This window comes from Camarhynchus parvulus, chromosome 20, assembly GCF_901933205.1.
Source record: "Camarhynchus parvulus chromosome 20, STF_HiC, whole genome shotgun sequence".
Lineage (NCBI taxonomy): Eukaryota > Metazoa > Chordata > Aves > Passeriformes > Thraupidae > Camarhynchus > Camarhynchus parvulus.
The window spans coordinates 9,264,207-9,276,173 of record NC_044590.1 but is presented as its reverse complement, the minus strand read 5'-3'; the positions used below and the strand labels follow the sequence as shown (position 1 = coordinate 9,276,173).

The 11,967-nt window shown below is 54.5% G+C and overlaps 1 protein-coding gene across 2 annotated transcripts in view; it reads left to right on the top strand.

Annotated features, from left to right (window-relative positions):
- Window positions 1–11,967, top strand: part of PLCG1 (phospholipase C gamma 1) — a 45,587-nt gene continuing 33,620 nt past the window's right edge. For both annotated transcript variants that reach the window (XM_030963035.1, XM_030963036.1), the window contains exon 1: window positions 1–258. In XM_030963035.1, coding sequence (XP_030818895.1) covers window positions 57–258 — 202 coding nt within the window. In that variant the 5' untranslated portion in view covers window positions 1–56. The remainder of the gene's footprint in view (window positions 259–11,967) is intronic.

Sequence of the window (11,967 nt, the reverse complement as noted above, 5' to 3'; positions counted from 1 at the left end):
CGGCGCGGGGCGCGGCGGGGCTCGGGCGCTCCCGCTCCCCTTTGTTCGCCGCGCCGATGGCGGCCGGGCCGGGCTCCGGCCCCGGGGCGCCCAGCGAGGCGGAGGCGGCGCAGCTCTGCCGCAGCCTGGAGGTGGGCACCGTCATGACCCTCTTCTACTCCAAAAAGTCGCAGCGACCCGAGCGGAAAACTTTCCAGGTGAAGCTGGAGACGCGGCAGGTCACCTGGAGCCGCGGCTCCGAGAAGGTCGAGGGCGCCGGTGAGTGCGAGGGAAGGGGCGCGGAGGGGCTGCGCTGCCCCGGGCGGGGCGGCGGGGCCGGAGCCCACCCGGAGCCGCCGTTCGGAGAGCGCCGGGGCTCGCTGGCGAGGAGAGGAGGAAGAAAATGAGAAATAATGAACCCCCAGGCTCGCCGTGCCCGGCATCTCCCCGCGGGCAGCCGCGGGGGCGGAGAGGGGTGCGGGTCCCAGCGCGGGGCCGCTCCGTGCTCGGGGGATGCGCGGGCCAGTACCGCCGCTGCCCCCGCCCAGCGCCGCCTCCCAACTTTCCGCATCCCTGCTCGGCACCAAACTTCCCCCGGGATAAACGAGGTGTTTTCCCGGGTGGTGCCTTGGCGAGCAGCACCTAAGGGCTGTAGGGAGCCTCAGAGGAGGCAGGGTTGGTGTGAGCCCTTTTGCGGTTGCACCTCGGAGCAACAGATGAGAGCAAACGGAAAAGGTTAAGCAGTAGGAAAACCAGCCCAAAATGTTGTGCTGTGGTTCCGTTCTCTTCCCCGTTGCCCTGCGAGGGTGATGGCACAGGGTCAGGTGAGCCCCGGCTTCCTGTGCTGGATGGGGACAAGGAGGACAGAGGAAAGGATGCGTGAGAAACCTGAGTGTAAAACCAGGTTTCTTATGCTTGGGTGTAAGGTGGGAAGGGGGTGAGATCTGGCATGCTTTGCACTCTTAAACTTAGTGTTGGTTTCCCAGGTTTTCTTAAATTATCTTTCCTACCCCCGTGTGCTCCAGCAGGAGGACAGGGTCTCTTTACTGTGGGGCACATGAGGAAGAGGGGATGTGCACGAAGGCCAAGGGGTGGGAGGGGTGATGCTGCCCATGGCACTGGCCTTCGCCATGCTGGAGGATGTGACTGAGGCCCAGCAAGGCCAGGGAGGGATTGTCATCCCTTCTGGCAAGTGCTGCTGGCCCAGGATGGAAAGGTGGGATGCTGTTAGTACCAGGGGCTTAGATGAGGAAAGGGCATGGAGATGGTGGCCACATCTCTGTGGCAGGTCCACAAAATGCCAGTTTGGGGCTTTGGTTTGCCCTGAGACCCTTTGAGTCCTCTACCTTCTGCCCTGTGGTGTGTGCAGGCAGGTCTGGAGGGAGCCTTTAGCATCATGAGCATGTGGAGCTCCCCCATCTCTTTCCCAGAATGGCCTCTGGGAGCGATGAGGCAGTGTGAGAGGGAGGAGAGAGCAGCATTCTATTGACCCTGGGCTTAAGTTGTTCTTAAACTCAGGCTGAGCAAACGTTGGTTTTGCTGGGGAGATTCTGGTCTGAGACAGAGCCCACAGACCACGTGTGCCCATGGGGGACAGAGGTCCCCTCTGGTGTCTGCAGGGGTGGTTGTTCCTGGGGACAGACCGAGGTGTGTCACTGTAACCTCTGGGGGAAATCTAGAGAACTTCAGCTTCTATGCCAGAACTGTGGGCCTGACAATGAAAAAGCCATGGCTGCAAAGAATTCTTGTGCTGTGCAGACATCCAAGAGCAGTGAAAGCAGGGACCAAGATGATTATGTTTCTTTTAATGTCACAGAGGAAAATTCCTTGGGGCTTCTCTACTGTGGCGCAGGCAAGGTGTCTGGCTGGTGGCTTTGGGCTCTGGGTTCCCCACGTGTGCCTCCCAATGGTGTCCCCACGCTATGTGTGACCCTCCCAGGGGGCCAGGTGGGCCTTGCTGGACACAGAGGACATCAGGCTGAAGAGCTGCTTTATCTTCAGCCCCATCTCTCTGATGCCAGATGCTTTCCCATGGCGTCCTCTCTCACCAGAGCACCTCACCCTGTCCTCAGTCCCCTGCCCTGGTGTCACCCTGAGCTTGCAGGGCTGGGGAGCAGAGCTTTGCTTTAGCACTTCCTGGACAGGGCTGTGGGGCTCCAGCTGGAAATGCCAGCCTGTGTACACAAATAGTGCCTGGGTTTCTAGGCAGGCAAGGCAAACCATGGGATCGATGGCCAGCACTACTGGGTTCTTGGCCAGCTTCCCTGTTTTTATCTGGATGTGCTTTCTGGGCAGAAAGAGGATGCCTGGGAAAAGCCAGGTGTGTGACAGCTCCATGTGGCAAATGCACCAAGGAATTCCCTTCCTGGCTCATCCCCTTGAGGTCAACATGGCCATGGTGGGAAGCAGGGGGTGAAGTAATCTGGAGCTGAGCTCATCACTTTCAGTGCAGGGTAGTGTCAGCCGTGGGCAGGGACTGATCCAGCTCTCCCCATGAAGACAAGCCATGCCAGCATAGGGAGCACTAAGTTGGGTTTTGCTTTTGGTGGTGGTTCTGGTTTGGCCCCAGCTTGCACTGTGAGGGGGTGGCCAGCTGTCAGGAGGTGAGATGTTCCTTCCCATGCAACAGCATCTGCACCAAATGGTGTCTGGGGACTTACAGGTCAAAGATTGCTGTGTTCATGGGGCAGTAATGGATGTTCTTGTGTTTCTGGGGAGCTGGAGACCACCAGGGAGTTCTAGACCACCCTGGATACACGTTAATTGTCTAAGTAGGAATGATTCTGGGTTGTTATCCATTTCAGAACAGGTGAACATCCACAGTAAGAATGCAAGACTTTAATGAAGAATCAGTTAACACAGGAAGTTTAAAAGAAAATAAATGCATAAAAGACAACATATGGAGGTTTTGGGCTCGGGGCATGTCTGTGTGGATGGCCATGTCTTGCAGAGGTCTGTCTCCATGGACACCAGCTATAGAGGATCTGTGCTCCTTTCTCTGCTCCTGGTGGGTTGTGCAGAAAGGAGATGTGTATTTGTCCCAGGGAGGGGTGGGTGAGGATGGGGGACCTGGCTCCATGGCTGACAGTGTTGGGAAGAGCACAGCTCCTGTGGCTGCAGCTTGGGAAGCTCCTGGTGCATGGTGGGCAGGGCAGGAAGGGACACAGGTCAGCTGGCTCATCTGCAGGTGGGCTAAAGCTGCAGAGTGCCAGGAGGAGAGGGCTCTGGGCACAGCCCCTGCCATCATTCCTCAGTTGGTGGTGCTCATTTTGGAGCTTTGCCATCACTGTCAGAGGTGGTGTGGAGCAGCTGCTGCTCCAGGATCTGTCAGGACTTCTGACCTCTGCTGAACTCTGCAACAGGCTGCCAGTTCTTTGCCTTAAAAACATTGTCTGGGTGGTGCTTGGCTTTCTGTGCACAGTGATGTGGAGCTTAGAGGGGAGCATAGCCTGAGCAGGCTGAAGGGCACCCCACTGCTGGAGAGAGGTCCAGGGAGCCCCTGTGCTCTGTGCCTTTGGTGCCTCAGCAGCCTGGTGCTGTGGGTCTGAGTTCCCTCTCTCTGCCATGCTGCTGTGCCACCTTTATTCAAGTTCCTGAAGCCAGCAGGGTCTGACTGGCCTCTGCAAGGAACTTCTGGCCCTTAAGGATGAAGGTCTCTGTGTGCTTCAGCATCTCCTAAGAGCAGTGAGGTTGGACCAGAGGGATGCTGGATGAGGAGGAACCTGTGTAGATGTGGCACCTGGGGCCATGGCTCAGTGGTGGACCTGGCAGTGCTGGGTTGGTGGTTGGGCTGGATGCTCTTAGAGGGCTTTTCCTGCCCTAATGGCTCTGTGAAGGGTTGGGTGGCATCACTGCACGTGCTGTAGATGGACAGGTAAGCAGCTGGCCTCACTGGCCACCATGAACTGCCCAGCCTTGCCTGCCCAGGAGGTGCTGGGGGATGGAGAGCCCTTGCTGGTGTGACAGCCCCGTCCTCGTCCCCTGCTTTGTGCCCCTTGTGTAGCGCTTTGTGAGAGTGCATAAAGACCCTGTGTGTGTCCCCTCTGTGCCCTCCGTGGGCAGCTCAGGCTGGGCTCAGGCTCGGCAGGGCCCCCAGCCAGCTGGGCTGCCACATGAGAGCCTCTTCTCTTGGGTAGGACCTGCTCTTCTTGAGCTCTCCACTCCAGAGTGACGAGAATCTCCATGAGCTGAGGGCTGGGGAGGGGGGGTGAGCTCCCCTGGGCAGGAAGCCTTTCCCTTCTCCTATACTTCTTCAAAATGCAACCCTGGTTTGTGCCAAAAAATTTTAAAAGGCATTTTTTTCCAATTAATACATGTTTTTATTCATAGAGTTCCAGCCAGGTTTAATTACCAGCGCATTGCTTTCTTGCTAATAACTCTGCAGAGGGCCTGGCTGCTACAATAGGAAGAGTGCTAATAATTTTCTATTCTTTTTGTTAAGCACCCAGAGCAGAGTAGAGCTAATCCCTCAAGTCAGTTGTCTTTTATGCATTTATTTTCTTTTAAACTTCCTGTGTTAACTGATTCTTTATTTTTAATAAAAAAGGGTCTTGCATTCTTACCTTCTCATGCTGGGGGGGTTATAGGCCAGCTTCAAATTGAACTGTTTGCCTTGAAACACGTCAGAAAATTCAGAGAGTTTGCTCAGAGAGTGAGCTGAAAATTTGGAGCAGATGTTTGTTTTATAGGGGAGAGAGAGGAGGAAAAAAAACTACCTCACAAAACCCCTGGTTGCATTCTTGCTTTCAGTGAAATGAGCTCAGTCCCTTGGAGGTGGAGAAAAGCCATTGCCTGTGTAAAAGAAAAGAAATGAGCTGTAAAATATTAATGCAAAGTGGCTCTGAAGTGTGGCTCATACTCGCCCCAGCCGTTTCAAGCTCCAACCTCTTTCATTAGCCCTCTGGGACACAGCTTCTTTAATTATGTTTTTTTGGGGCCATTTGCTTAAACTGAGGAGCTTGGAGCTCTTAAGAAGCGAGTGAGCCAGAAATGGTTTTGAAGGGTAAAATGACTTCAGAGTGAGCTCCTCTTGGGGTGCAGGGCAGCTCCTGCACGGGAGGGTCCCCTCCTGCTCCTCCAGCCAGGGGTGCAGAGGGCAGGAATGGCAGGAGAGAGCTGCCCCTGAGGTACCTGCAGCAGGGGCTGCTCAAGGGCTGGGGTGGGAAGGGAGAGCAGGGCTTGTGGCTCTCGGGATGGTTGAAGCTTCCCCTGCTGATGCTGTGCTGTGGGAGCTTTTGAGGGCAGACTTTTGTGTCCCCTTTCCTGCCTATGAGCGCATTTGTGCTGCACACAAAGCAAGTGAGCTCTGCTCTGCCTTCACCTCCGAACTGAAACAGCCTCTCCGCTCACTTCACATCCCTTTGTCATCCCAGTTTTACTCTTGGTAGCATCTTCCAGGAGGGGCAGGTTAGAAAACCCCTCCCCATGCAGTAAGACCTGGTTACCTCCTCCCTGGGCATCTCAAAAGCTTCTCTGAACCTGGAGAGCAGCTGAAGTTGGCTGTGGTGTTTTCCTCTGGTACCTGCTCCACATCCCCCATCCATCTGGTTCCTTCCCCTGGCAGTCAGCCACGTGGAAGGAGTTGGCTTGTGGGGTCCAAGCCCACTAATGAGCATGTGCTGGAGAGGTTTTGCAAAGTGTTGGATTGATTATTTCTCACCAGCATCAAGGGGCTGAGTTTTTCAGGGCTTGGCTTCCTCCTTGCCATGGCTGGACACCAGGTGTGGCAGCAGGAGCACCTCAGTGAGCTGGGTCTGAGCATCTGGCCTTGCAGATCGTGTGCCAAGAGGTGCCATGCTCAGCTCTGTCACCTCCTGTCACCGGGGGCTGTTCTGTTGTGGGGTTTTACACAGGACTTTAATGTGCCCCATCTAAGGAGCTGAGCCAGCAGCTGCCCAAGCCAGCCTGGGATCTCTGCTGCTCTCTTTGAGCTGCCCTGCCTGCACAGTGGGATGGTGGGGATGGTCATCCTTATCCTTATCTCAAAGCATTTGCTGGCTCCTTATCTGATGGCGGTGGCTGCCCTGGGAACACCCCCAGGACATGCTGGCTGTCCCCTGTGAGCAGGCCTGTGACCTCCTGCATATCTTACAGACTGCAGACACAGGAGGAAAGGCTCTGCAGCCCTGAGGCAGTGCTAAAGTCCCCTGCCCTGAGCAGCCCTGAGCTCCCAGTCCCCAGGTGCTGCGTGTGGCAGGGCAGGCTTGGCCAGGAGCTGCCCAGGAGAGCAGACTTGGTGTAAATTCTGTGTTCTGAGGGCCTGGGCACTGCTCTTTGGCTGGGACCTTCCCCTCCCCTGGGGCTGTTGTGTCCTCTTGGAGCTGACACACATCAGTGAGCTGTGATGGGCAGCCTGGCCAGGATGTAGAACTTGGGAACACTTGGAATGGAGCAGGGCTCTTAGAACAGACCCTCTCCTGTGACTGCCTTACACTTTAGGCTGATCACACACCCTTCTGCTGGAGTGGCAGGCTTATGATGAGCTGCAGCAGCTCAGCCTGTGGATGGCAACCTCAGGAGCTGCTGGAGGTGGAACATGTTTGATTGTGTGTCCAACTCCTCTGTCTCTGCCAAAGTGGGATCCTGCTGGGCTGGGCTGGGATGGACAGACACTTTGTGCTGAGCATCCCCTCCTGTCGGGGTCTCTGCTGCTCAGAGTGACCCTGAGAAATGTCAGAAAGTCTCTTTTCCCAGCTCAGTGCTTGAAGGAGTCAGAGCTCTTCAGTTCTCAGTCTCAAGGGCATTTATTGTTCCTTACCTATAAAATTCTTTCTCTTGTCCAGCCGAGGTCCGTCCAGCAGGACAGACAGAGGCATTCCCCCTGCCCCTGGGGAGTGTTTTCTTTTTATACTAAAAACTATGTGTACAATGTTTGCAATCACTTCCCAATACCTGTCACCTATGTTAGACAGTGAGCTGCTACTCTGAACAAATCCAAAAGTGCCAACATCCCAGCAGAAGATGGAGGCCAAGAAGAAGAAGGAGAAAGGCTGGACACGCCCAGATCCCTCCATCTTGCTCCCTGAACCCCTATTCTAGAAAACCCCAAAATCTACTTTTTCACCCCATGATAACTTCACTATTATTCTGCTTAATTTGTTATGGCTTGCAGATCTTCATCTAAGGTTGGTAATTTGCTCCACGGGTCACAATCAAACCCACAGGCGTTTTGGGCTCTGTGCCAGGGTCTCTGAGCCCCCTGGCAGGGGTCCTGGCAATGCAGGACAGCCAGAGGGATGTGCTGGGTGCTGACACCCTCCAGGCCATGGCACAGGCTGGCAGGAGCTGTGGGCTCTCTTGGGGATCAGCCTGTGGTTTATGCCCTGCAGGGCTGTAGGAACACCCCAGCCCCACACTGGGCTGTGTCTGGCGGGTGAGGAGGGCAGCAGGGACAGTCTGTGCTCAGTGCTGGCTCAGCCGGGAGCTGGGAGCTGGTGCAGGGCTCAGGGGTGGGTGACAGTGGCCCTGGGGGCTGGTGCAGGGCTCAGGGGTGGGTGACAGTGGCCCTGGGGGCTGTGTGACCTGCAGCCAGCCCCGTGCTGTGTCCCTGAGCTGCTGCAGGTTCTGTGAGAGCCAGGGTGAAGCTCGCCGTGCAGGAGGGTGTGGGGAGCCCAGGAAGAGCTTGCAGCCTGTGCTGAGGAGGTGTGGGCCTTGAGCAGCTCTGAGCTGAAAAACCATTGCCTGCCTGGTAGAAGGAAATGGGTGAAGTCAGTGGAGGATTGTTACTTCTCTAGTGTTCTCTGAGGTTTAAGAGCAGGAGGAATCAGAGCATTTTGAAGCTCTTACAATGCTTTTGAAAAGTTCCCCCCCACATCCTCCCTGTTTCCCCTTGGCCAAACAGGCTTGGTGGGTGCATGGTGGGAGATGATGCTGGACTAGAGCAACTGGAGGTGTTGGTGTTCAGGATACATCATCCCAGAATGATTCCATGCAGGTGCCTTTATTGAAGAGCTCTGGGTGTCAGGGGGGCACAGACCCAAATCTGACCCCACATGGTTTCAGGCTGAGCATGTTTTATATTCTATCATTTCATCACCTACATATTCATTATTAAACTTACGTTGTTCTACGGCATACATTGATTTCACCCAAGCATGGATTTCTCGTGATCCCCCTCAAACCCCTAACACAATTTCTCATGATTTTTAGGCAATAATTATATCTAATCACATCTAACAGTTATATCATTTATCATATACTGATTATACCTGTGCAGTTTCACATGATCTAGCAAACACAAGGCCTGACATTTCCCAGTGCCAACCTTTAACATTTTCCCAGGGCCTGCTAAGCCTAACTTTCTTTCTAACTCCCCAGATTTTCTATGATTTTAAAATCTTTTACTATCAGAGGGATGCCTGTCTAGGGAGGGATGGAAGGAGTTCTGGGTGTTCCACAGCAGCTGGATGAGAGGGCTGTGGTGCCTGACACCTGGGGATGCTCACAGGAACCTGGGAGGCTCCTCAGCTCCCTTGGTTTGGGTGGCTGCTGCTGCTGGTGTCCCATGAGGGATGGGTTCAGCACCCAGCCCATCCCTGGCTGATCTCATGGCTGCTCCTGCTCATCGGTTCCAGCAGTGTGGTTTTGCTGCTGGAGGTGTTACATCATGCCCTGCTGGGAGGGTGTCTTCCAGACCTTAGGAAGGGACATGGTGACAGCAGCCATTCCCAAAGGCACTCTGTAGTGCTGGGAAAAGCTGTCCTCCTAAATGGTTTTAATCTTTTAAGTTTTGAGTGTTCTTATTTTGAGCAAAGTGCTGTTTTACGCACAAAAAGCTTTTTCACATTGATTCCAATGAGAAACTTCCTCATTTCTGAGAATTTTCAGCCTTTCTGGAGATCCCCCAGCACTTGGAACTGTAGGCCAGGGCTGTCTGCTTCTGATCTGCCAGGCTCACCCCTCCTGTCCCTGGCTGTCCTTATCTCGGAGCACTTTGCTGCCTCTCCATCTGTCCTTGTCATCTATTGAACACCTTGATACAGGGGATGGCAGGGGGATTCGGGATTGGGGAGCACCCTGAGCACCCAAACAGCCTTGGGCTGATGTCTCTAGCAGAAGCTGGCCGCATTAAATCTGTACAAGTCAGCAGAGCCTTAGGATGCTGCCAGCCCATACTCTGAAAGTCTCTGTGATTTTCAAACTGCATTTTAGCTCCATCTCTGCTGTCCCTGTGGTCTGGTGGCTCTTTAGCTTGATCTGGGCTCCTGAACTTGGCTGGCTGGGTGGGCAGCCCTTCCAGAATCTGGGTTGGATCTCTCCCTTGTTTTCCTCTGCAGGTTGTCTGTTGTGTTTGTGAACATTTGTGACTCTGAGGTTTTGCTCAGTCCCTTCCTGTGCTGTCAGGGTGCCCCAGAGCACCCCTGGCTGTCCTGGCCAGGCAAACCCATGGTGCTAGTTTAAAATCCTCCCAGGGGGGGTCATGGTCCAGCACATGATCTCTGTGATGTGAGATGCTGTGCTGAGCTGTTTGGCCTTAAGGATGCAGTGGCCAAGAGCCACAGCAGAAGGGGCAGGACTGTGACTTACAGGTTGTGTTTTCTCCCCAACCCATTACAAACACATTTATTTTCTTTTTCTTGGAATATGACTCTTTTCTTCCTGCCCTGACATATGGAATCCCAGAGCTGTGCTGCCTTGTGTTTGCAGCTCACCCCCAGCCTTTATCCATGTGTGGGGTGTGCAGGGCTCCTGCCTTCCCAGTCCTGGTCCTTTGGGAAGTCACCTCCTGGCTGAAGCATCTCAGGGACAAGGGTTGTGTAGGGGGGTAGAACATAAGTAACTAAAGGTAGTATAGAAAGTAATCTTACCCCCTAAAGAGTTGCAGCTGGGTTAATTATCAAAGATTAGGAGCAGGCCTGATTTTAACAGGCCACAGCTGTAGCCAGTAAGAACAGTGTTATAAAAGGGTGGATTGGTTGGTTGAGGGGAACCGGAGTCAGTTGGCTGCTGCCAGAAGAAGGAAGAGTCAGTGCCTGGAGGAGCTGCCTACAAGAAACATCAAGGAGGTGTGAAACTCCAGCAATATGGAGCCCTTGCAATGTAGTGACAATAGAACCTTTGTAATATAATGACAACAGGGTTGCCTTTTCTGCTGGCTCCAAACTGCATCCCCAGGAGCTGGCTATGTGCTGTGTCCCCAGGGCCTGGAGGGATGCTCTGGGTGACACACACAGCCCTGCTGGGGCTGCTCTGCTGCCTCTGGGAGCTGCTCCAGCTATCCTGCTCTCCATCTCTGCTGTGGAGCTCCCCTGCTTCCCTCTGGGCTGTCCTGTGCTCCTGTCCTGCTGGGATCCCCATGCTGCTTGCTTGGAGCATCACCCCGTGGTGGGGCCACACCAGCCAGGGCTGGAAATCACCACATCAGGGACAGCTGTCACTGCAGGCTTGGGCACAGCAGCTGCCTGAGAGTCTTTTTCCTGTTTGCTTGCTCCCAGCAGTGCTGATGGTGTGGTGATTAAAGAACATCCCCCCTGCATGTGCCAGTGCATCCTTCATCCCTCCTCCTCCTCACCTGTGGTGGTGTAACCCCAGCCCAGTCAGGCTGGCTGTGGTGGGGGCTTGGCCATGCTGGGAGCAGGGAATGTCCAAGAGGACTTTCACCCCCTTGGCTGCCTGCCCTGGGGATCTGCACCCCATAAATGTGCTTCCCAGCTGGCAGGGATCTGCACCCCATAAATGTGCTTCCCAGCTGGCAGGAGGTGGGGCAGGGGCTGCCTGGGTTTGTTTGCTGAGCGTTTGGACACTGCCTGTCAAGGTCCTTCTTGGTGCCCTGGCTCATCAGAGCAGGACCCAGAGCCTGCTGCCTCACCTCTCCAAGCTCCTGTGCTTGGATTCTGCCCTTGGACACCACTCACCCACCTCTGGCTCCTCCTGCCAGATCCCAGGGCACTCTGCATGCCCTCCCTCTCTCCTGAGCTTGCAGTCCTTGCCCTGTTGATCCCTGCAGCTCACAGCCCTCCTGAGCTTCAGAAGAGCAAAGAGCTGTGTCACTGATTCCAGAGCAGACCCCAGGCACTGCCAGGGCAGTGGGGAGTTGGCTCTGCTTGTCTCTGTGTCCCAGCAAAGCGGCAGAAATTGATTTTTTATTGTTTTTTTTTTCCCTCTTCTGTGTCTCACATGTCCTGTAGTGCCTTGTGTCAGCCTGTTCTCAAGGTCTTGCTGCTAGTTTGGATTATTGTCCCTGTAACCTCCAGCAGCTCAGGCTCTGGGGCATGTTGTGAGGAGCTCTAGAGGTGAGGGAATGAAATTTCTGGAGCATTGATGCATCAGGTTTGATATGAACCATGGAGCAGGTTGGAGTACCAACAGGAAGAGGTCTCCAGTTTTGGGGACCAAATAAATCCCAGGTGAGGTCATTAAAAAAAAACAGTTCCAAGTGGTTTCACACCATCACCATGAGCTTCTGCTTCTCCCCCATAAACTGAAAATGCTGTCATGTGCCAGGGCAGTGTCTGCTCAGTGCCTGGACATCTTCACTTGGATGGTGCTGTAAGGAATGCCCTTGGCTGGTTATCCCCCAAAATCCTGCCTTGGCACTGGAAGGTGAAACCAGCCCAGGGGATCCCATTGTGGTTGGAGCAGAGAGAGAAAATCTGGGGGAAAGGAAGAGGAGAGTCACTGCTTCCATTTCCAACCCCCTTGGGACAGGTTTGATTTCACCTGCAGCTGCTCTGGTAACTTTGTCTGGTTTGTGTTGGGGTGGAGAAGCGACTCAGGTGGAGAATCCAAGCAGGAGGAGGTGCTCCCTGCATTGAGTGGTTGAGATGCTCCAGCCCCTGGGCCTCTCTGCATTCAGAGGCACAGAGGGAGATGGAGAGGAGGCCACACATCTGGAATTCACATCTGTGCCCTGGCAAATCCTCAGCCCTGCCAGTCTCAGAGCAGCTTTTGAGTTGAGCATGGGACTGGAAGGGGCCAGGCTGTTGTGGTGACCTCGAGCAGCTCAGCAGCTGTGGGGAGCTTCATCCCACCCTTCTCTTCCCGGTGTTG